The following is a 25,150-nucleotide window of genomic DNA, read 5'->3' as shown; positions in this document are numbered from 1 at the left end:
ACATTGCTGTTAGTCTTAATAAACGTTACCATTTATTGAGTGCTTACTACGTGCCAGGCAGAATTAGGACTTTACACATTATCATCTCGTTTCAAACAACCCTGGAAGGTAGATAGGGAGGTAGGTAAACAGGTAGGTCTGTAGGCAGGCCAATCCCAATTGCACAAATACATATCCTGAGGCTCAGGGTGAAAAGTGACTTACCCAAGAGCTCAGAGCTGCTGAATGTATTTTGACTCTGAAGGTGAACAGGAGACCTTTTAAGCATCCCTATGAGTCACAGCCCTGACCCACCTTGGTCCCATGCACCTTGTTATTCACTAAGGAAGAGCCTATGAAACTCAGAGCCGCCGTCCGTGACGCTGAGGAAGCCTGACAGCGGCCACATGCACCCCAGGGCCTCTCGGTGCCCCGAGTCAGAACTGGCTCCCATCGGAGTAGCTGCACAATTAAACCCGCTGTGCCCATTCCCCCTCCGAGGTTCCCGGCGCTACTCAACCCCTCCCCCAAGTGAAAAAGACGAGCAGCTGAGGCTTCTTGAAAAAGCTCACTTTCAGAGAATTGCATCAGCATGTTTTCATTTTCCTTAAACTCGCTTCAGATTAAAAATCCTGAAAACTTATAACTTAGAACAGTTGGGAGGGGGTTCATCCACTGAACATCTCCCGAGTGCCTACTCCATACCAGCCCCCGTGACAGGCACTGGGAAATGCGGACAGCAAGACGGGACCCCTGCCCTGAGGGGGCGCACGGTCCAGGCCGCGACGCAGGCCACACCAGCCAAGTAACAAAGGGAGGTGAGGGCAGCAAAAGAGCGGGCCTCCTGACAAGGGGAACCCCTGAGGCAAATCCTCAAGGATGAGGGGGACACAGAGCAGGGCGCAGACAGCTGCTGAAGGCAGAGACAGGAGACACCCGGCCCCGGAACAGTGAGGACCCTGTTAGGGCTGGAGTGAAGGGCAGAAGAGAAGCAGCAGTGAGGGGTGGGTTTTCTTAACTTTTTATTATGGAAAATTTTAGACATTAGCACATGAAGACAAGTCAGTATAATGAGCCCCCCGACACCTACCCACACCCTGTCCCAACAACCAGGGAGCCGTGGTCAATCTTGTTCCATCGGTGTCCCCGCCCGCTCCCTGCGCTGCTGTGCAGTGTGGAAATGAACCCCAGACATCATATCCTTCCACCTGTAACCATCCCAGTGTGCAGAGAGGTGACTCCTCTACGGGAGAAATCACTGAGGCCAACCCAGTGCTGGGCAAAGAGAGGCCCAGATGTGTCACTTGCCCGTGGACACAGGCAGGGCAGCGGCAAGACCACTAGCCTATAATCAGCTCTCCTCCCCACATCTCATTGCACCAAATCACCTCGGCGATTCTGTGAAGACACAAGTCACTCCGAGTCACTTATGGAAAATAGGGATAATAATGTTACCTCACAGAACAGCAGTGAGGATTACAAGAGATAATACACACGAAGGCACTTTCTAAATCTATAATAAAGTATTATAAAAACCTGAGTAGGGGCTTCCCTGGTGGCGCAGTGATTGAGAATCTGCCTGCCAATGCAGGGGACACGGGTTCGAGCCCTGGTCTGGGAAGATCCCACATGCCGCGGAGCAGCTGGGCCCCGTGAGCCACAATTACTGAGCCTGCGCGTCTGGAGCCTGTGCTCCGCAACAAGAGAGGCCGCGATAGTGAGAGGCCCACGCACCGCGATGAAGAGTGGCCCCCGCTTGCCACAACTAGAGAAAGCCCTCACACAGAAACGAAGACCCAACACAGCCATAATTAATTAATTAATTAATTAATTAATTAATTAATTAATTTAAAAAAAACCCTGAGTAATTAGTATTAATGATATTTTTATCCTACATTTGCTGCCAAAAAAATCAGACAATTCCTGCTAGGAAATAGGTATATCTGATTTAAATAAGGCAATCACCATCCAAGCACTTTAAGCTTCCTAAGCAAAGTGGGAAGGCTTCACTGCCTCAGAAACTACCAGCATTTATTCAAAATACGTGTGTTACGCATGCGCGTGATGTCCAAACAGAAACCCTTACCTGTCTGAGTCCTGCAGAGATTTTACCAGATGTGTATAGATGTCCTGCTCTTTCTTTAAGACCTGAATCAGCTCTTCATAGCCTAATGGTTGCTTTTCCTGAAAACGACAATGGGCATCTGACATTAAGAGAAGAATTTTGAAAGCGCACATCCTTACATTATGCAAACACATGTGGATAGTTCTGGTTTATAAATCCAAACAAAGGTGATCCCCTGTGCCAGGCTCCAGATCAGGCCGCAGTCAGAGGGCACCACCTGCAGGGGGAGTGGGGAATGACCGCCCATCACTCACAGAGGAAGAAAGCTGAGCGCTGTACTCCCGACAATAGCCAACTGCCCTTCGTGGAACTTCCTCCCCCCTCCCCCCCCACAACCCAGCTCAGAGCTGCTGGTCACTGTTTTCACAAAACTACACAGAATGCCCTTCCACGCTTGTTCTTACTACAAAGAAAAGAAATTCATCAACCAAAACCTGACAAGTTTTAGGGACAAGGGACTTACATTTAAATAGAAGAGGTCAGGGCTTCCCTGGTGGCGCAGTGGTTGAGAATCTGCCTGCCAATGCAGGGGACACGGGTTCGAGCCCTGGTCTGGGAGGATCCCACATGCCACAGAGCAACTAAGCCCGTGAGCCACAATTACTGAGCCTGCGCGTCTGGAGCCTGTGCTCTGCAACAAGAGAGGCCACGATAGAGAGGCCTGCGCACCGCGATGAAGAGTGGCCTCCACTTGCCGCAACTAGAGAAAGCCCTCACACAGAAACGAAGACCCAACACAGCCATAAATAAATAACTAAATAAATAAACCCAAAGTTTAAAAAAAAAAAAAAAATAGAAGAGGTCGGGTGAGCCACGCTTTCAAGGCACCATGAACAGACTGATGATAAAGAGACCTGAGGTGGATCTCTGCCACGCACTAGCTACGTGACCTCAGCTAACCAGCTTAACAAACCTCTGTGAGGCTCAGGCTCCTCATTTATGAAGTGAGGATGTAATTTTGTGAATTTCACAAATGTGAAAATTTTTTTAGAGTTCAAATCTTGGCTCTGTCGCTTACCGGTTCCGGGGCCTCAGGAAGTTACTTACTAGGAGCCCCCTGTGAAATGCTGGACAACAGCCACCACCTTACGGAGTTACAGAGCAGATAGAAGTTCAACTGTGCGCTGGAAGGAGTCAAGGATCCCAGGGGAAATGGTCAGTTCCAGTACTGATGCAATGAAATTCAAAAGCAATCCATGTCTACAGCATTTTGTCACACCAGAAAATAAGGAAGTGTTTAAATAATGGAGCACTGTCAAAAGGATACAGGAGCCAGTTTGAAAAGGCCAAGCCTGGGACAATTGAGCATCAAAATAATGATAGTAACAGATTATAACCCACTGAGTGAAACAGACATTCATGTCCACACGGACATGAGTAAATGAGTACATGGGAAGAAGAACGGGCTTTTCTTTATAGAACAACTAACAAATGTAGAAGGAATAATGGAATTAGAAGAATCACCATTTGCTAACCATCATGGTAAGGAATTATTCACCCAAGAAACATAAAAGGAGGCTAAAACTAACGGGTGAAAGGTTGAAGAAGATCAGCGTATTTACATAGACTCAAAATACCTCCCCTCAAATACTTACTAATTACAAAGGAAAAAAGAGTAACTGCATAGTCAAGACACCATGCAGACACCACCTTCACAAAGTTACCCAAGTCAGCATGGCCGGTAATGGGACAAACCTAAGCCGTGTACTGTCGGATAGGACACACTGAGGACACAGCTCTGGTCCTGTGACACTCCTGCCAAGGATGCCTCACCTGAATCCAGGCACCAAGAAGCATCAGACAGACCCGACTGAAGGACGCTCCACAACAGAACTGGCCTGGACGCTTCAAAATTCTCAGGGCCGTGAAAGTCAAGGGAAGACTGAAGACTAAAGTCTATCAAATGCAACACAAGATCCTGAATTGGCTCCTTCTACTACAAAGGGCTTTACGGGACAGCTGGTGAGACGCGAATGAGTCTGAGGGTTCGATGGCAGTCCGAGGGTCTCTGCTCAGTCCCTGGCTGTGATGGCTGTGCCGTGTCATACAGGAAAAGGTCCCTGCTGACACAAAGTACACAACTCAAGTACTCAGAACTGACAGGGCTTCACACAGGCAACTTACTCTGAGATGGCTCAGGACAAGCAAAACCCTTTACTCTTGTAACTTGCCTATAAATCTGAAATTATTTCAAAATAAGAAGAAAACGTTAAAATAAAGAAGTAAAGTGTGCAGGACACCTGGCACAGCGCCTGGCACAGACTAGAAGCTCCTTAATGCTAGGGAGACACTGGGTCAGTGGAGAGAGAGGGGCTGCAAGCGGCCCTTGTGTCTCATGTGGACTCAGCCTGTCGCCCAAAGTTCAGATAACGACCTAGGACAGGGCTTCCGACCCCGATGAAAACTCAAACATGAACGAGGGGAAAAAGGTACATCTTTATTTCCGCTAACCTCTAACTGAAATTTAGCATTTCCTTCATTTAGGGGTTGAAGGAACACTGTTACTGCTACAAACCACAGTAGTACTCGTGTTTTCCTGAGATTTTGTCATCAAAAGAAATAGTTACTCTGTATATGTTGCAAGTATCTCAAAATATTTATTCTCATCACTACCTCAAAACTACAGCAGTCACTCTGTTCACCACTAGATCTTGTTATTTAACACATTAATAAAGAAGCACCATTTCTACAGCTGATTTTTTTTTATATTTTGATAACCAAATTTCAAAATAATTGGTTTCCTTTATAATCCTGTGCACATATTTTGTGCATTTAAACACTTTTCCAGGGAAGAGCTCCTTGGCTCCAGCATACTACCAAAGGGATGCAGAGGGCAAAAAGGTTAGCAGCCCCTGACCCAGGAGAACGCTGCTGTGCTTCTAGCCCTGAATGAAACAAGGCCAAGGCACCACCTGCCAATTGAGGGTTTTAAATGCTAACCCACCAGTTTGGTCATGAGAAGCTGGCCACCCACACTGCTAGAAATGTCAGGCCCTTTTGTAAATCGTGTCACATGACACTGGCACAAGGAGCTCCCACCTGCCTTCTGTACACAGTCACCAGTGTCAGCTCCCACCCGTACACACCGCACGTAGACAGAGGGCCCCAGGGGAGCGCCTGGGAGGAACTCACCCAGGGATCAAGACGAAGAGGCTACCATGTCCTCAGGATGTCAGCCGTGGTACAAAGTGCTCTCCAGCATTTTCTCATTTAATCCTCACAAGCCAGTGAGCTCAAGCATTACCACTCTCCCCATTTTGGTGATGAGGGAACTGAGGCACAGAGTCAGGGTGGTGAGGCAGGGTGTGGACCCAGGCAGCCAGGCTCCAGGGCCTGTGCTCTTCGGTCCACCCGTGAACGACCCATGATGGATGCAAAGCACTGGGAGCTTGACAAAGGTGACACAGTCACTGTCAGCCACATAAAGGCCAGCCAACAGTGACAACGAAAATAAGAGAACCTACTGCTTCTTGAGCATCTACCACCAAGGGCAGGGATTGTTAAGAGCGTGTGACCTTATTAGCTGTGTGACCTTGAACAAGTTACTCAACCTCTCTGTGCTTCAATACCCTCACCTGTAAGTAGAGGTAATAATTCTACATATCTCATAGGGTTGTGAAACAGATTAACTGAGCTAATCTATACAAAATTCTCACATGGATGCCTGGCACAGAGTAAACACTTAAGGAGTGTCAACCATAACTACCACTCCTATGCTCCAATACTAGACCAGGTCCTTTACATAGGTCATCTCTAATCACAATAACAACCAAGGAGGTATATTAATCTTCCCACTTTTCAGATGAATAAACTGATTCTCTGAGAGGACAGGTCATGTACTTGAGTCCATTCAGCTAATAAGTGGCAGTCAGAATTTGTGCTTAGATACGTAACCAATGAAGAAGGATTAGGAAAAAAGATGAACAAATGTGGACCTCGGTTGGATGGGAGAGACTCAGCCGTGGGATCTACATATCCAGTGAAAGAATCCCGACCCTGTATCTTAACTGGCTCACCGTGGGCCTGGCTGGAAGCCCCAGAGGACTGCCCACTGCGGTGCAGGGCCTGGGTGCCCGGCTTGGTTCCCCTCCCCTCCTTTCAGGCAGCCATTTCAAACCTTCACCAGGTTTTCCAGGTCACCGCTCACCTCAGCCCCCGCCCTCCACCTGCCAGCGGGCCACGCCTGTGCTTGCTTTCCTGCCCTTCCACCTCCGTGGAACCAGCAAACTCCCTCCTCCTCCTCAGGGACCACACTCCATCAGTCGAGCCCTCTCCACTGACACCCTCCATGGTCCCTTACAGAGACCCTCCTCCAGCCCCACGGCACCCTGGTTCACCTTCACCTTCACCCGGAGCTCGTGTACCAACCACGTGTCCACAGGCCTGGGGACCCCTTGCGGGCAGCAGCATCCCAAGCCAGGCACGGTGCTTGCCACAGACGCTCGCTGAAATGATGATTACAAAGGTAAGAGGGGAACACAGGGACCAATATGACTCTTCAGAGCACAGATTCCTGTGGATATTTTGCATAATGGAAGTCAGAGTGAGTCAACGTCTTCCTAGAAGCAAATTGCTCACCCATGTTAAATAAATGAACTCTTCAGAGCCATTTGGGTCCCATTTCATCAATCACCTGTTCCCCTGCGCTGAATCATGCCCCATTAGAATGAAGTCATTTGGCTCCCTCGGCAGAGCTGGCAAACCAGTGGATCTCCTCGGCACAGAGGCAGAGGGCCAAGCGGCCCAGAGGGGGCCCCTGCTCAGCAGGAGCAACCAACCCCCCTGTCCCCTACCCTCTGCCCTCCATCCCCACTCTCCACCCCCGCCCTCCACCTTGCCTCTCCAAACAAGACAGAGCCCAAGAGTCTACGACCCTTGGCATTTGTGAGACTCTCCAGTATGTTCCCAATAAACACTCCCTTTCATTGTTGTTTTGCTCAAACTCCTCGGATCCTACAGCTTGCAATCAAAAGAACCTTAACAAATACACTCACATTATTTTTAATCCTCTCAGGAGGTAGGCATGTAACTCCCCATTTACAGATTAGGAAGGTGAGTTTCAGAGAAAGGCGGTGACTTGCCCAAGGTCACAGAGCTAATAAGCGGCAGAACGGACATTCTGACACCAAAGCCGAGGCATTTTCTACTCCACCATAGTTTCCTCAATGACTTGAAGGAAACGCATGTAATGGGCAGACCACAATCTGAAGAGGCAGCAGATATGTAAAGAGAAACTTTAATGGCTCACTTCTTGGTCATCAGGGCAATTTAGTGGCCTGGTAGACAGATGGTGTCTATTTCAGTAGCTGTATCACAGCTCTGCAACAAAGACATTTATTTTAATACTCAGGAAATTCAGCTGCAATGTCCCAACCACGTCAATAGCCAAACTATAAATCTCTGGCTGCAGCAAGTTAAATATGGTCAGTGTGTTTTACTCTCTGTTCTTCAATTCCCTGGTCATCCAGCATTAATTCTCAGGATCACACACGATTAGAAGGAAAACAGACTGCCCAGAGCCAACAGAGACATCACGACAGCCTCAAGTTCTTCGTAGAAATGGGCAGAGGATAAACCCTAAATCAACACAAAGTGGCCAAGGGCAGAGCAGAAGAAATCCATGTTTTCTACAAAGAAAGAACCACAACCTGAGAAGTACACCTTTCTCGGGGGGAAAATACCGTAGGCTGCAACAGCTGGGATTTCTTAAGCTGACACCTAGAAATGTTCAATTCCTAAATGGTCATTTATAATCTTTTATCCTCGATTTGCAATTACTCTTGCAGAACAGAATTAAAACCTTTGCTAAAATATGTAGGTATTTTGCACAGTCATTTAAGCATCACCAGGATCTAAAATATGACTGAAGTGCCCATGGGATGACTTTATACTTGTGTTTCTAAGAGACAGCGGCCCGCACAAAAAACTAAAAACAATGTGGTACAGATGATCAAACTAGTGACATGAAATATTAAAATACTCTGTTCAGTAAATTTAGAAACATTTTGTTCAACATCTAGACACTTTTTACGTATCTAAAACATGATTCAAAATAGTAAAGTTTAACTAAATGCATTCAAATTGGTGATGATTTGTCCATCTAAAAAACCTGATGGGCTGCTATCTTGTTTCAAAACAGACCGTGCCTCGTGAAAAGACGCTCAACATCGCTAATCATTAGAGAAAATGCAAATCCAAACCACAATGAGGTACCACCTCACAGCGGGCAGAATGGCCACCATCAAAAAGTCTACCCATAATAAATGCTGGAGAGGGTGTGGAGAAAAGGAACCCTCCTGCACTGTTGGTAGGAATGTAAATGGGTGCAGCCACTATGGAGAACAGTATGGAGGTTCCTTAAAAAACTAAACAGAGGGCTACCATATGATCCTGCAATCCCACTCTCGGGCATATATCTGGAGAAAACTCTAATTCAAAAAGGCACATGCACCCCAATGTTCACAGCAGCAGTATTCACGATAGCCAAGACATGGAAGCTACCTAAATGTCCATTGACAGCTAAATGGATAAAGAAGATGTAATGGAATATTACTCAGCCATAAAAAAAGAATGAAATAATGCCATTTGCAGCAACATGGATGGACCTAGAGATGATCATACTAAGTGAAGCAAGTCAGAAAGAGAAAGACAAATATATGATACCACTTATATGTGGACTCTAAAACAATATGATACAAATGAACTTATTTACAAAACATAAAGAGACTCACAGACATAGAAAACAAACTTATGGTTACCAAAAGGGAAGGGGGGAAGGGATAAATTGTGAACTTGGAATTAACAGATACGCCCTACTATATATAAAATAAACAAGAACCTACAATATGGCACAGGGAACTATATTCAGTATCTTGTAATAACCTATAACGCAAAAGAATCTGAAAAAGAATATATGTATACACACACACACACACACACACACACACAGGTGTATAACTGAACCACTTCACTGTATACCTAAAACTAACACAACATTGTAAATTAACTATACTTCAATTTTTAAAAAACGGTTAAAAGAAACAAGACTGTGTCTGATTATGGGTTAACGTGCATCTTAATATCCAACTAAATTTGGTCAAAATAAAGCAACTATTCACAAAATAAAGCAACTAAATCACAAAACATTAGCCCTCTGAGATTTAGTTATTGGACTTGCCCAAGGTCACTCAAGTGAAGTGACAGAGCCAAGAGAGGAATCCAGGCCTCCAGACTTCTGGCCCAGCCCAATGGCCAAGTCCTCACTGACATTCTTATTCAAGAGAGATGGCAAAACACAAAACCACAAATGGTCAGAGTTAAGAAGGAGCTCCCACCGCTCAGGCAGCGGTGCCCTCCAGGACCAGAGCCGATACGGAGCGGATACATGGTGCAATGGCTGGTACTGGTGCTAAAATACTGAAACACGTCTACACCAGCTGTAAACCAACCCCTGATCCATCCACCCCAACCACCCCAGCCCCTCTCCAAGACCCAGAAACTACAGGAACTACAGGGTTGGTGCCTGGCACAAGAGCAGGCCTCCGGGACCCCACTGCAACCCTAGCGCCTGAGTCTGTTCTGATGGCTGTGCCTGTGCTGCCCTGGTTGTTAATTATTTTGAGAATCATCCTTCACAAAAACCACAAGTCATGATCAGAGTCATTCATCAGAGAACTAATTTGCATAAGAATTCCCTGTTTTCTGAACGTATGTACTTAATTAAAGCCAGGCTTAAAAGAAAACAACAAACCTTGGCCGACAGTGCATGCCTTTCTTTCCCATCTCTGGCTGCCTAGCTGTATTACAGGCAAGCTGCACGTCAGAACAATCTGGACGCATCTCCACAAACCAATATCATCAGTCATTCAATCAACAAACGTCCACTGAGCCAGGCACTGGGATTCAGACACGAACACCAGTTCCCTTCCCCTGAGGTGCCTCCTGGGGTGCGCAGGGCTCGAGGGAGGGGAATCAGCAAGGCGGCTCTGTAACGTCAACCCAAGGGCTAAGCGCTGCGGTGGATGGGTGTGCAAAGTGCCGCACACGGGGGAGGACGAGGAGACATCGCTTTCAGCAGGCCAGGGAAGGAGCCCCAGAGAAGGTGACACCAGCATGGCAGCCCTAGGGGTGTGCAGGAGCCACCGGGTCAACAAGGAAGAAGAAGGCATTCCAGGCAGATGGAACAGCGTGTGCAAAGGCACAGAGAGGTACAAACGGCGTTTTCGGGAATCTGCAGGAAGTGAGGTGTTGTTAGAGATGATGGGGAATGAAAGAAAAGGAGAATGGAAAGCTAGCTTGGGGCCAGATCACGAAGGGCCTGCTGTGCCATTGTAGGTGTGCATGGAAATGTTCAACTGGAAAATGTTCTTACCTCGAGATTACATAGTTCTTGAGAGAGTTGCCCCAGGAGGGCAAACATGAGGCTCATCTTTGAACAAGCTCTAGTTTCTCGGTTTCCTGGGCAGTGCAAATACTAACACTCAGCTGAAGGATACTAATCTGTAAGGAGGAAAGACTGAGAAGCCCTCCTGCTACCTGTTGTAAGCTCATTTACCAGCACGAGGGCCTTGGAGGATCTTCAGGTCAGAGGAGTCATCAAATATGTGTCAGGAAAGGATATGAATTTGCATGTGAATGTCCAATTTCAGTCGAGCTTACCTCGGAGAAGATGCTTTTGCTGCCTGGTGACTGAGAAGAGCACTTTTCTGTTATTAAGTTTTCACTCCTGAACTCGAGATCCTCCTCAGTCATTAAATAACGGTTCTGCTGTATTGCTTCCAAGTCTTTTTCATTGAATTTCTAAGGAAGAAAACAAATCATGAGGAAGCTGTCAACAAGAAAAAAATACTAAGAGATGGTCCCAAACTCTTTAAGGGAAGATTTACTGTTTTTCACAATTTAAACAATTTCCACCATCCCCAAATATTAGGCAATTACAAATGGTAATGCAATCCCTTTGTGCATTACTACAACCAGGAGAGCAGCACGCCAGCAAGGCACAGGCAAGGAGAGTGGCAGTCATTACAAACCTCCCCTCTTGCCACCACTGGGACACCTCCCAGCGGGTACAGAAGACAAAGCCCAGGCTCTGGCCCCACGACCCAGGCTCCAATCCTGGGTCCTCCTTGGCCAGGGTGTGATTTCTGAGTCTGTTTCCCATGCTACAGGGTTAGTGCAGTGATTAGAGGGACTGTGTATCAAAACCCAACAAAGTCTAGGTGCTCCCGAAACATTACAAATTTCACAAAACTTGAACCGTCTGTATCTACGAGGAGATTTGACTTCCAGGAAGAAAACGGCAAGACTGCAACGACTTTGGGGGTCTGGTCACAGGTGAAAGCTCCTCCTTCACGATGAGACACAATACAGCCCGCTTCACCAACCCCTTCAGAAGAGGTGACATCCAACGATACTACAAGCCTGGAAACCACTTCTCTGGTCTTTTGGCCAAATTCAAGCACAGAATCTATTCCTAACTATTTAAAACCTGGTACCTCCTGAACTAGGTGTCCGTCCACTCTCTGTGGGAAATTAAGGGTGAGAACCTCAACTCATTCCTAACCACCCATCAGAATTAATTCATCATGTCAAACATTTCTAAAAAAGCTGAAAGTACAAACAAGAAAGTGGAAGCAATTTTTTGTAAAAACCCATTGAACTGTTACAGGGAGCACTGGGAATCAAATAACCAAAACAGAGATTCTAGAAATTACCATCACACAGCTGTGCTTGAGTTACAGTTTTCATTTCTATTTCTTAGAAGTCCAACTACACATACACATTAACAAACGGGCCCACAAGGCTTAGAAGGGAACAGCCGCCCCTAGCTCTCCACTTCTCACCTCTGAGTCCCACTTGCAGAAAAAACCAGCTTTTGACTCTACTGATTTCTGTTATTTACTTCCACGTTTCTACATTATGCTCCTACGCTCACATTGCTTGATTTCCTAAGGTTAGATTTTATTAACTGGTTCCTGTCAGAGAAGTTTAAGGACGTAGCTCTCACATCATCTACCCCCCCAACGCTTTTCGTAATAGTTACATCACGATTTTGGTTAAATCAACATTCTGCATTTACGTGATTATGGCCACGCACATACTGTCCACAGCCCAGCCGAATGGTGTTCCGTGGTGACATTTCCGTTCGTGTTTAATTCCTTGCTTTTCTTGGAATTAGCAACAACTGTTTTGTTCCGTTTACTTATTTCATAAAACTAAATTATATACTTAGTGTTAATTTATCTCCAAACTTATAAATTCTTCTACATGGAGTCAAGACACATCAGGTTAATGATGGGCTCTATTTCAGTTTCTTGAAAAAAATCCCAACTAAGCCCTCCCTCAACGGCTCAAATCCGGGCTTCTACGTAAGTGGCTGGGATCTCCCTTCCCCACATCCCAGGTGAATTCCCTACTTTCTGGATCCCATTCTGTGTTACTTCCTCATTTGTACGGACTCGTCCTCCAGCAGTTTCCTGCAAAGAGCACATGGAGGCAGATGATTTTAGGCATCAAATATCTGAAATTGCCTTTATTCTGCCCTCATTCTTGCTGCCAGCTTGGCTGACTACAGAATGCTGGATCGGAAACCACTTTTCCTCAAAACTCTGAAAGCACTGCTCTCCTGTCTCCTGGCTTCCAGTGTCGCTGCTGAGAATTCTGATGTCATTTCGGGTCTGGGTCCTTTGTATGGGACCTATTATTTTCCTCTCTCTGGAAGCCTTTCAGATCCTCTCTTTGCCTGTGTTCTGAAATTTCACAATGACACAGGATTGTGAAATTGAGATAGAGGTCTTTCTTCATTCACCGTGCCAGAAACAGAGCAGGCCCTTTCAAGGTAGAGATATCTGCCCTTGCATTCTGAAAAGTTTTCTCCTATTACTTTGAACTTTCCCTTCCCTCTGCTTTGCCTCTTCTATCTTTCTGGAACTTTTGTTCATCATATATTGGAGCCCTTGACTCGAGCCTCTGATTTTCTTATCTTTCTTCTCTCATTTGCTCACCTTTTTGTTTGTTTCTGTGTTTAACTATATTTTCTGGAAGATGTACTTGATTCTCGTGCAACTTTTCTAACTCTTTTATTAGGCTTTTTATATCTGTAATCATACTTCAAATTTCCAATAAGGTCATTCCTCTTTTTCCCAAATATCTTTTTTATCAGATCCCGAACTCATTTCTTATCTGAAGATGTTACAGTACTGAGTTTTTTGAAAAGCTCTCTAGTTTTCTTCTCCGCCTCCACTGTTTCTGTTTCCTCTACGTAGCTTTGTTCTGTCTTTGTCTTTCCTCTTAGACGCTTTTATCCTGTTTGGGGAATTCGGGCCACCCACGTATCTTTAAGGGTAGAAGTGTCCAGAAGCTCTGTGAGCGTGGAAAAGGTACATCAGAGGCAGCCTCACTGTGAGGTGATCAGGCGGGGACTCGGCTGTTTTGTTGAAGGACCCCCTACTGTCAGTCAGCATCTTTCAGTCTTCTCGGTCCACAGAGGACTCTCCGTGCTGGTACGCACACTTCCACTCCTTCTCACTGAGGGATCCACTCCTGTTTTCAGCTGCACCTGGTGACCCCAGGCCAGAGCTTCTCTGGTTTAAGGTCCCCACAGAGTAAACCTCCCATATACTGCTGGGGACAATAAGGCCACCTAACTGCCCAGCATTCCAGCAACCTCTGTTGCTGACAAAGGTACCAGGTACCCCCACTGCCCACTGAGCCTTTCTGGGTTCTGTAGGACTAATCAGCTTCTTCTTGTTGGCTTTTCATCCCCAAGGCATGAAGCAGAGGGGAGAAAGCTGAATCCTATGCAGTTACCACTTATCATTCAGACAGCAACCTGCCCTTCCACCATTCCCATTCTCCTGGTCCTGTGCGTTTATACCTTTTCACCCCTTCACCGTCACATTAATGAGGCTTCAGGAGGAAGCAGTGTTAAACATGCATGTTCACTCCATCATGGTTACCTGTAATTCTGAGCTGAATCAAAACTCCAATATACCATCAAATGATAAGGGTAGTCCAAGACAAAAAAGGAACAGATAGAAGAAAAGTACAGAGGAGTGAGAGAGCATGGCACAAAGGAAAGCCAGTACCGCAGCAGAAGAAGGCTGGCGCTAGAGCAAAGCAGGCCGGGGCCTGAATCAGGCCCTGCCATTTACTAGTCACGTGACCCAGGACAACTCCCTTCTCTTCTCGAAGCTTTCATTTCTCCAAACTTACCTCCCTGGTGGCTGAGGTCCAAATGACATAAAGAAAGCTCTACAGCGCTCCGATATATAACAGTGAAGACCACACTCTTTTTTTGCCCAGCCTTAACCTTTTTATAAGCATTCTGTAAAAAAGTTTAAAAAACAAAGCAAAACAAAAACAACCTATGCCGAAGTCAAAATATTTAAATACAAAAGAAAAAATGTTGTGGTACCTGAAGCAACAAGTCCTTCTGACTGGCACTTTCTGTTAAACTTCTGATCACTTGCTCTTGACTGTGCAATTTTTTATTACTTTCATTCAAAAGACTCTTGTAACGATTCTCCACTGCTTTCTCTCTTTCATTCACTTCATTGCGTAATTTCTCAACTTCATTTCTAAGGTCCTACCAGAAGAAAAAGAAAGAATGGAATTTACTTGACAAAAATTTCAAGGTAATCTTTCCCCTGTTTACCTTACTGCTGTAAGAGAGCAAGCTAAACAGATATATTTAACAAACGTGAGCTTCCTTCTCATTTAAAGTCTTATAAAAACCAACTTTTAAGAATAATAAATTTGGGGAAAGCTTCATGCACAGACATGTATCACAAAATTATTAACAATACTGAAAAACCAGAAAGAAACTAAATGTCTAGCAACAGAGAATTAATTATAAAAAGCATATGGTATAAAAAAAAATCACAATTATTAGTAAAAACAAAGCAGGATACTATGTAATACGATGCTGATTGTTTTCTAAGCGGTTACACAAAATGTTGTCAAGGCTATAGGGAAACACACCAAAATAATGACAGCATCCCCAAGTAGAGGGATTATGGGTGACTCTGCATTGATTTTCATTTTTCTGAGTTTCTAAAATCTCTAAGTAAGTCTGTATTACTTTCATAATCAGAAAAAAAAAACTGTCTTAAAAAATGACATTTATAATAACATGGAAAATGCTCATGTTATAATGTTAAGGAAAAAAACAGAAAACAAACAGTATACAGTGTGATTTTTTAACTACCTCAAAATCTGTACTATTTATAATATTGAAGCACTATTCATAACAGCAAAAGGCTGGAAACAACCCAGATGTCCACCCATGGAGGAACAAACTCTGGTGCATTCTCACAGTGGGGCACTCTGAAGCTATAAAGGAAAAGGAATGAGTACTCTACAAATATCCCGCCCTCAAGTAATCTTCTAAATATACTGCTCAGGTGGGCGTGTGGGGTGGAGGGTGGTGTGGACCCCAAGAGAAAAAAGAAGTATGTCTAGCATACTGCCATTTATTTAACCATAAATAATGGCTGCCTATATGGAAAAGGAGAGAACAAGGTACAGGAGAGAGTCAACTCATTTTACAGATGTGCCAGTGAAACTGTTTAAATGTTTTGATAATTATTTTAAAAATAAAATAATCTCCTAAAACTAAAAGCAAAAGAAACAGAAAAAGAATTTAACTGTGTATCAAGCTGACTGGTTAACCAACCAGAGAGGAATGATTTCAGTAACGTAAAAGCAGATTAATTTGTACACCCCTAGTGGGATATTTCTCCAGTGTCAAAGGGTCTGCTGCAAAAATCGTAAACCGTTTTCAGTAATCATGTTGCAGGAAATAATATTCGTATTGTTACTCTGAAACTGTGTGTGTATAAATATATACATATTTATTAAATAAGTAATTATCACTATCATAAGAACCAAGCCTCAGAGAAAACAAATACAAATATAGAAGAAGTTAAAACATGTAATTCCAAATTTGAATTGGAAATACGAATATGAACTTACGTTTTGTTATTTCTTTCCTTTCACTGAAAAAGCCTACAATCAGTATCCTCCCTAGCATGCAGGCTGTAGTCTCTAAATGTCATCGCTCACCAAAAACAAAAACACAACAGGGTTCTTTAAAACAGTGGTTCTCAAAGTGTAGCCCCTACAACAGAGTTAGCAGCAGCCCCTGGGAACCGCAAATGCAAATCACTGGGCCCCAACCCACACCTATTAAATCAGAAACGCTGAAGGGAGGGAGGGAGGGCCCAACAATCTGTGTTTTAATAAGCCCTCCAGGTGATTCTAAATCACACCAGAGTTTGCCTTATAGAAAGGGATGATTCCAGGCCTGGGGCAAGGGTATATAGTATGAGCCCAGACATCTTATCATGTCAGAAAGGAAGGAAGCTGTCAAAGACTACACGTTCACGTCCAAAGAACTCAGGAATCAACTCGGATAAGCTTTTTCACTGTCGAAAGATAGGACAATTAGAATACCAAGGATAATGACAATGAATTAAAATACGTCAAAAATGTTAAAAAAGCTATGAGTTCATAATAATTTAAAAATAAAAAACCTTTTGGTCACTGTGATAGGCAGAATTATGGCCCCCACAAAGATGTTCACATCCTAATCCCCAGAATCTCTGACTAGGCTGAATTACATGGCAAAGGGTAATAAAATTTGAAGATGGAATGGAGGTTGCTCATCAGCTGTCCTTGAAATAGAGAGATTATCCAGGTGGGCCCAATATAATCACAAAGATCCTTAAAAGTGGAAGAGGGAAGAACGAAAAAGACTCCACCAGCCATTGCTGGCTTTGAAGATGGATGGGGGTCACGGGTCCAGATGTGCAGACAGCCTCTAGAAGCTGGAAAAAGCAAGGAAATGGATCTTCTCCTGGAGCCTTCAGAAGGAACACAGCCCTGCCATGGTTAAGACCCATTTCAGATTTCTGACTTCCAGAACTACAGGGTAGGTTTGTGTTGGTAAGCAGCCAAGGGTGTGGTGATTTGTTACAGCAGCAATAGGAAACTAATACAGTCACCTTTGGAAGATTTTAGGGAATTCTTCCATTGTCTTTCTTGTATGAACTACACCCCAGAGTAACTAAATAGATGATGAAAAACAAATTTTTCTTCATACAAGTATACAGCTATAAAAGAAGAAGGAATGATGAAATTAAATTATCACCATTTTGCAAACAATCATCAATGGCTAGTAACATCACAAAAACAGGGACTATCAGATACAATGTACCTCCTGTTGGAAGTACAAAGGACCACCTATGATGTAATCTTGCCAAAAAAATAAACCTGAATTTGATCGTGCACCTTATCTAACTTCCAATTTACTAGAAATAAAAGTCAGCAGAGAAACAAGTTGAATGACATTACAAAAATACAATCAGCAAAATCCAGAATGTGGAAAACAATAAAGGACAAATGACCCAACTTATTCAACAAATAAATTTCAAAGAAAAAAATGGAGAGAGAACCTGTAGATTAAATAATAATTAAGGGGCATCCCTGGTGGCGCAGTGGTTAAGAATCCGCCTGCTAATACAGGGGACATGGGTTTGAGCCCTGGTCCGGGAGGATCCCACGGGCTGCGGAGCAGCTGGGCCTGTGCACCACAACTGCTGAGCCTGTGCTCTAGAGCCCGCGAGCCACAACTACTGAGCCCGTGCTCTAGAGCCCGCGAGCCACAGCTGCTGGGCCCATGTGCTGCAACTACTGAAGCCCGCACGCCACAACTGCTGAGGCCCGTGCGCCTAGAGCCCATGCTCCACGGCGGGAGAGGCCACCGCAATGAGAAGCCTGTGCAGAGCAACAAGGAGTGGCCCCTGCTCACCGCAACTAGAGAGAGCCTACACGCAGCAACGGACACCTAACACAGCCAAAAATAAATAAATAAATTTTAAAAATAATAATAATAATAATAATTAAGAAAGTTAGGGAAGGCTATTGTGAACTCACAAATTCATACTGATTCTACTGATTCATTCTGAGTTCATTCTAGCTTCCCTTTCTTAATACACACACACACACACACACACACACTCGCTCACAAACAGAGATGGGCATAGAAATAAATACAGATATGTATGTGTATGTATGCAAACATATTTTCAAGCTCTGTCTACTGCCAAGGCTTAGAAGTACTGACACCCCAGTAGTAATGAGGATACCTGTCATTCAGATCTTGGTTCCTAAATATCATTCTCCAATAAAAGAAACCAGAGATCCTTAGAGAAATGGCTGATTCCAAGATTGGGTTAGGGAAAATACAAGAAGAGTCCAGGACATCCTGTGACCCTAACAAGTGTGGAAGTGCTCAAGAAATGTTAAAGACACAGGAATCAATTTGAAGGAGTTCCCAATGGCCATATCTGGGTCAATCTGAACAAGAAAATAAAACACGATAGTTAACGGCTTAACGACCTACAGAATAGAACAAATATCCATGAGTCCATACTGATATAAACAACTATATAATAAATAACTGCAGGAGAAGGGGCAGCCCTTCGTTACAGTAGAATTACAACTAATAAGTGTAGAAGGAATGATGGAAAATCACCACTAAGCAAACACCACAGTAATGACTGTTGTAGGTAAGGGTCATCAATAAGATTCTTAAAAGTATGAGGAGAAACAAGACATTTACATAGTGTCAAAGTATTTCCCCCCAAAATACTTATCACAAATGGAGAACAGTAACTTTACTGTGGAGAAACCCAGGAGACCCCCACCTTAACCAAGTGACCAACACTAACTGCACCAGAAATAAGACGGATTGACATTATGCACCTCCAGATGTGACATATCTCGTCTATGCTATTCTTGCCAAAAATGTATAACCTCAATCTAATCACGAGAGAAACATCAGACAAGCCCAAATTGAGGGACAGTAACAAGATAACTGATCAGTACTCTTCAAAGGAGTCAAGGTCACAAAAGACAATGACTTGAGCAACTGTCCCAGATTAGACAAAATTAAGGAGACATGACAATTAAAGGCAATGTGGATCCTGGACCAGAAAAGGGGCATCAATGGGAGAACTGGCAAAACTCAAATACAGTCTGCAGATAACAATATTGTATCAGTGTTAATCTCCTGATTCTGTTGAGTGTTCCATAGTTATGTAAAATGTGAACATTGGGGAAGCAGGACGAAGGATATATGGGAACTCTGTTATTATTTCGAATCTTTATGTCTAAAATTATTTCAAAAGTAAAACTTTTTAAAAAAGAGACTTATCAATCAGTACAACATCTAGATCATGATTTGAACAAACTGTTTAAAACAATTTTTAAATAAGACAGGGAAATCTAAACATTAATTGGCTAGTTGGTAATATTAAGAAATTATTAATCTTCTTGAAATGGAAAAAAAATTTTTTTTTTTAACATACTGAAAAACCGACGAAATAATATGCCTGGGAATTGCATAAAATACTTGAGCGTTGAAAGTGAGGGAGTTGGGAGGAGGCTATAGATGAAACAAGGTTGGCTATGAGTTTATGAGCGCTGAGCTGGGCGACAAGTACCAGAGGGTCAATGTACTATCCTCTCTCCTTTTCTGTGCATTTGCGTTTTTCTTTAATAAGTACTTTTTTTTAAAGCAATGATTAAAAACCTGAAAGAAATTACCAAAACGCATGATTATGGGTGATCTTTTCAATTATCAAAATATTTTATACTAAGTATAGACCACATTCATAATGGTGGATAAAGTAAACATTTTTAAAGTAACATTTTTTAAAAAGAGAGAAACCACTTCAAAAATTAAATGTTACTTTTTTTCTTGGGCAAACAGATGATGATAAGATTGTCCTAAGCCTTTAATCCAAAACAAGGGGACCAAGAACCTATCATGAATTATAAATGTAAATAGAAATTCAATTCTAAAGGGAGGAAAGAAGATCTTATTACACAAATAATACTAAGGCAACAGTAACAGAATTCTAAAGCTAAAGAATAAAAACATTCTCCCACAATACAGTTGGGCCAACAAATTAAGCCATTTTCCCACTGCAGACGTTCCTGTCAGCCCTTGTCCATCTGCAGCCATAATTTTTATACAATTTTAACTTTGGTTTGGATTTTTTCCCAAAAATGTTACTTTATTCCATTACACCATGAGCTACAAAGAGCACACACCAGTTAAACAATGATGACACATAAAGAAAAAATCTTTAAAGTTAAAAAGAAAAGTTTAAGAGTATAACGTCCTGAAAATAATTGTTTAAAAAAAAGAAGTACAAAAGACGGAGGTCCACGGAGCTGCTGCGCCTGAGCTTACAACGTGGCTCTCCTCCTCTGAGTCCAGGAGAAAGGCTAGATGAGGTCACCAGGTGATGCTGAGTGAAGATACCACACAATCTTCCTATCTATCCATTTTAATGAGAGTATCCTGCCTCTCCTATTTCCCCACCGTCTCTGTCTACTCTTATGGGTAATAGAGCAAAGAATAGCTCTGTGCATAAAACAGGTTTTTTCTAACTTCTGGTTTGTTTTCTTAGGCTAAATCTCCAAGAGTGGAATTACTAGGCCAAAGAGTAATAATAGTAAGCATGGTTCGAGGATTCTCTCTACAAAAGAATTCACTTTCTTCCCAAAAGACAGTGGCTGAAATGCCACCAACAATGCCTAAGTTTCTTGCTTCACCACAACCTCACCAGCACTGCTATTTTCTTAAATCTTTGCTAATTGAATTGGTATCAAGTGGTCCTTCACAAGAGTTTGAATGCGCATGTCTTTGATGGCCCCCACCATCAGCGTTGATATATCTGACTATCTGGATTTCCCCTTGTGCAAACTGTCTTCAGCCATTCATGAAAATAGTTTCGAGGACGGTTCTACGGAAAAGCCGATCTCTCAAGAATCGCCCACGGTGAGCGTACACAAGCACACACACACTCGCACACTCTCTCACAGTCCCCCGACATCAGAAAGGCCACCGGGACAAAGTCCATCTGTCTTACTAATGCTACCAGAGAACAGGCAGATGATGAACGTTTCGTGATCGTTCTGCCTTCCTGACCGCTTAGGAGCTGTCCTAGTCCGAAGGAAGACGTGCGCAAGCGCAGAGGAGCAGCCATGGCTGGTGGGCAGTAGCGTGGGACCGCCCACACCCGGGACCGCCCACACCCGGGACCGCCCACACCTGGGACCGCCCACACCTGGGTTCTATTGGTAAGAAAAGCTGCGGTATGTCAAATCACATTAACCCACGTAACCTTCGCAACCCACGTGGCCTGCAAGGCTTTACTCCACCTGGACCCCCACTACCTCGCCGACCTCTTCTCCTGCTGCTCTCCCCTCACTTGTTCCGCTCTGGCAACCCCAGCTTTCTTGCCGTCTCTCTTACATGCCACATACACTCCCAGCTCAAGGCTCTTCTACTTGCTCCTCTGCCTGGAAAATTCCCCAAGGCTGCTCCCTCACTTCCATCAAGTCTGAGCTCAGATGTCAACTTCTCAGTCCAGTCTTCCCAAGCCCGTCCCACCTGAAATAACCACCACGAGTCCCACCGCAACCTCACTCCCCATAGCCCTTCCCTTCATTATTCTTCCTCATAGCATCTGCTAATACGGTGTTTAATTATGTGTATGTTTTGGTTGTAGTCTCCCCTACCAGGATGTAAGCTCCATGAAAGCAGGGATTTTTGTGTATTTTGTTTACTGTTGTATCTCCAGCACCTAGAATGGTCCCTGGCACATAGTAGGCACTCATGGCAGATTTAAGATAGCCATAAATTCTTTGACCTTCCCACTGAAAGGTGTGGCGTCTGTGTCCCCTCCTATTAAGTCTGGGCAGTGCGGTGACTACCATGACCAATAGAATATGGCAGAAGTGACACTAAGCCAGTTTCTGGGTCCAGGGTTTAAGAAACCGGCAGCCTCCAACTCGTGTCTCTTGGAACTATGAGTCACCACCCAAAAAGCACGACTACCCCAATGCTGCTATGCTGGAGAGGCCACACACAGGTGCTCCAGTTGACAATGCCAGCTGTGTCAGCTTTCCAGCCGTCCCCCAAAAGGCAGCAGACATGTGAGTGGAGAGTTATGGATCCTCCAGACCAGCCCATCCACCAGCTGAATGCCATGAGTGACCTGGGCCATGAGGAGCAGAAAATCGCCCAGCTGAGCCCTGCCCAAACCCTCAAGCCACAAAATCATGAGATATAATAAAATGGTAATGTTTTGAGACACCAAGTTCAGGGGTAATTTGTTATGTAGCAATAGATAACCAAAACAGCACTCAGTAAATATTTGTTGGATGACTGAATAAACGAAGGAGGTAGATGGGACTGCTCCCATTTTATGAACGAGGAAACAGCTCCAGATAGGTAAAGTAATTCTCCCAAAACCACAGTCACTAAGGGACAGCACCTGTCTGATTCCAAGCCTCTCAGTTCACTTCCACACAATGACAAGGGTTTGGATTTCTTCGTTATCAGCCACTAATGCAATGATCCCAATCCACTCAATGGTCATCTGACACTTGCTTTTAAACAAACCTCCCCCTGAACACTGCTGAGAAAGGGACCATGAAATCTTTTGTTAAGCCACTTAGGTACATCTTTAAATTCACAATAAATTCACCTGCCATCCTAGAAAGATCCTGTCTACTTTTTAATTTTAAAATGTGTATTATGCTAAGTAAAAAGTATACACTGCTCATGTGCACAGTAATTACAGGTCCACTTACATCATTTCCCAGATTCAGTTCCCTCCTTTATAAAACACCTATCAGACCCGTATTTTGACGTCTGGTCAAGTTTTTGTGTATGTGCGTGTGTTCGGCAATCGTTTATTCCATTCTCCAGTTCTTGTTTGTTTTTTGTTTTTTTTTTTAATTCAGCAACCTAGGTTAACAACTTCTTACATGTTTTAAGTGATAAAAGCCACTATGTTGTTGCTTTTCTCCCTCATATATCCCTCAACCTAATAGAGCTGACAACGTGAAAACAACGTACCTGTTCCAGGATCCCACCAAGGACGTGTAGTTTTGTCATACCTCCAGATTGGGGGGTTCTTAACCTGAGGGCCACTGAACAGGTCCCTGGGAGTCCATGGAAATTTGTTCATTTGTACATTTTGGGGGGTAGAGCGCTCTCAGCATAAATCAGGAGTTCAAGGAAAGTCAGGACACCAAAGAGTACAAACTGTTTCTCTTATTATAAGCTTAGTAACAGAACTACTATTTACCAGGGCCAAGGCATTTTTACATAAAACATCGCTAACTCTTAAAACTGCCTACACAGTAAGTATTATTAGTCCTGTGTTTACAGAGAGGAACCTAGGGCTTGTAGAGACTAAAAGATTTTCACAAAGCTTTACAACAAGAAAGTTCTCGTGCTGAAATTCAAACCCAAGTCAGTTTGACCTCACATTCTGTGCTCTTCCCATTCAGCGGCACTACTGGTAAAACCAAAGAAAGTATAAAACCACCCTGCGACACGGGCTTCCACTGGTCAATCATCCACTCCCCGGAGCTAACTTTATAGTTTCTCAAGGACTCGGGACGGATGGACTAAACCAGCTAATGAACGAGGCAGGACCAAGGATCTCGGACCTCACATGAAGAGCAGTCGGAGAAGGCTTGAAGTCAAAGGACCACTGCAGGGAGGGGGGAAATGTGTGCCAAGGTGGCCTTGAGGTGGAGTGGCTGCCATGGCAACACAGAGACAGCTGATGGGCTCATGGGCCTGGCACCAGCAGGGTTATAATAAATGTTTAGGGGAGGTATGGAAACGGCATGTCTCGCCTGAGCAAAACAATCAGAAACGAAAATTGATAAACTTGGGTGGTTTCCCCAAACCTCCTTCAATATTTCTGGGCTGTGAAGACAGGCAGACTTAGCCTTGAATCCTGGCTCTACTGCTAACTAGCTGTGCGGCCAGAGATGGCTAACTTAAATCTTTGTTTCCTTTGCAGTAAACGGAGATACTAATATAGATTCCTAGCATCCTTGGAGGGTTAATTGAGAGATGGGTGCCCGGCACAGAAGCTGGTGCCCAGGAGACGATACTGTGTCACCTCCGCCTCTCCCTACAGCCCCCACCCCCCACCCCCGCTCCAGAATGGCCTCGCCTCCCACGCTTCCTCGGCTGGGCACAGCATCGCCATCCAAGGTTCAGCTCTTCCCCCGGCCTCTCACACACACCTCCTCATCCAACAGGAGGCCCAGGCCTGAAGGTCCAGCGCAGCCTCCACACAGAGCCCGTGAGAGATGAAGAGTGAGGCTCTGATGCTTCCACACGGCCACGAGTGCCCAGGTCCTGCCCTGCCATCCACTCCTACTGCCCTCCCCACACGCCCAGAGTTCTCAGAGGCACTGAACGTAAGAAACAATTGCAGACTGAAAAGCAAAGTACAAGTCTGGACAATCTCATATCCAGAGTAGAGCTTTCTAATAAAATTGAGGGCTGTTTATTTTTTGGGGGGTGGGGGCAGGGGCAGGGGGGAACAGGGAGGGGATATGCAGCTTAAGGGAGCCGTCCGAGTCCTCTTACTCAAGTAGAGGCAGAAGTGGAAAAAGAAGACGACTGGGGAAATGAGGACGTCAGCCGGCCCAGCAAGGGCCAAGCCCGGCTAGGTCTGCAGCAGGAAAGCAGAAGAATCCAGAAGCTGGGTTCTTAAGGTCCAGTAACCCATGAGCAAGGACGGCCCCATGAATCTCCCGGACTCTGATTAAGCAGATCAGCCCCTCCTCCTCCCTGGAGGAGGCATTAGAAGGGAGGACGGGCGAAGCTGAAGCACTGGGGGCAGAGAGAGAAGTATCCCCTCCCTCCCTCCAGCCCACCGCACTGCCTTCTTCAGCACGTGGCTCCCATCTGGTCGACGGCAACCGCTGTCTAAGTGCTCTCCTGACTCTGCGTTCACCCACCAAACCACATGCATTCCTTTGATCATTACATCTCTGCCCAGAACCCTTCAGGGACTCTGAGTTAACTACTGCAGGACGGAGCTACCTAACAAGCAGTCACTCTGGGCTCCCTCCGGTGGGCTCCCTCCAGCGGCTCCAGCTTACCTTCTATCTAGCCTTATCTCACCCAACTGCTCCATCAGCGCTCCAGGC

The 25,150-nt window shown here is 44.6% G+C and overlaps 1 protein-coding gene across 6 annotated transcripts in view; it reads right to left on the bottom strand.

Moving 5' to 3' along the window:
- Window positions 1–25,150, bottom strand: part of CDK5RAP2 (CDK5 regulatory subunit associated protein 2) — a 190,285-nt gene that overhangs the window by 86,169 nt on the left and 78,966 nt on the right. For all 6 annotated transcript variants that reach the window (XM_082470397.1, XM_082470402.1, XM_082470399.1 and 3 more), the window contains 3 exons: window positions 14,520–14,690; window positions 10,763–10,903; window positions 2,066–2,163 (listed from right to left, as the gene is read on the bottom strand). In XM_082470397.1, coding sequence (XP_082326523.1) covers window positions 2,066–2,163; window positions 10,763–10,903; window positions 14,520–14,690 — 410 coding nt within the window. The remainder of the gene's footprint in view (window positions 1–2,065; window positions 2,164–10,762; window positions 10,904–14,519; window positions 14,691–25,150) is intronic.

Source organism: Balaenoptera physalus (assembly GCF_965194825.1).
Source record: "Balaenoptera physalus genome assembly, chromosome: 7".
NCBI lineage: Eukaryota > Metazoa > Chordata > Mammalia > Artiodactyla > Balaenopteridae > Balaenoptera > Balaenoptera physalus.
The sequence above is the reverse complement of the archived record's forward strand: the minus strand, read 5'-3'. Positions and strand labels throughout refer to the sequence as shown.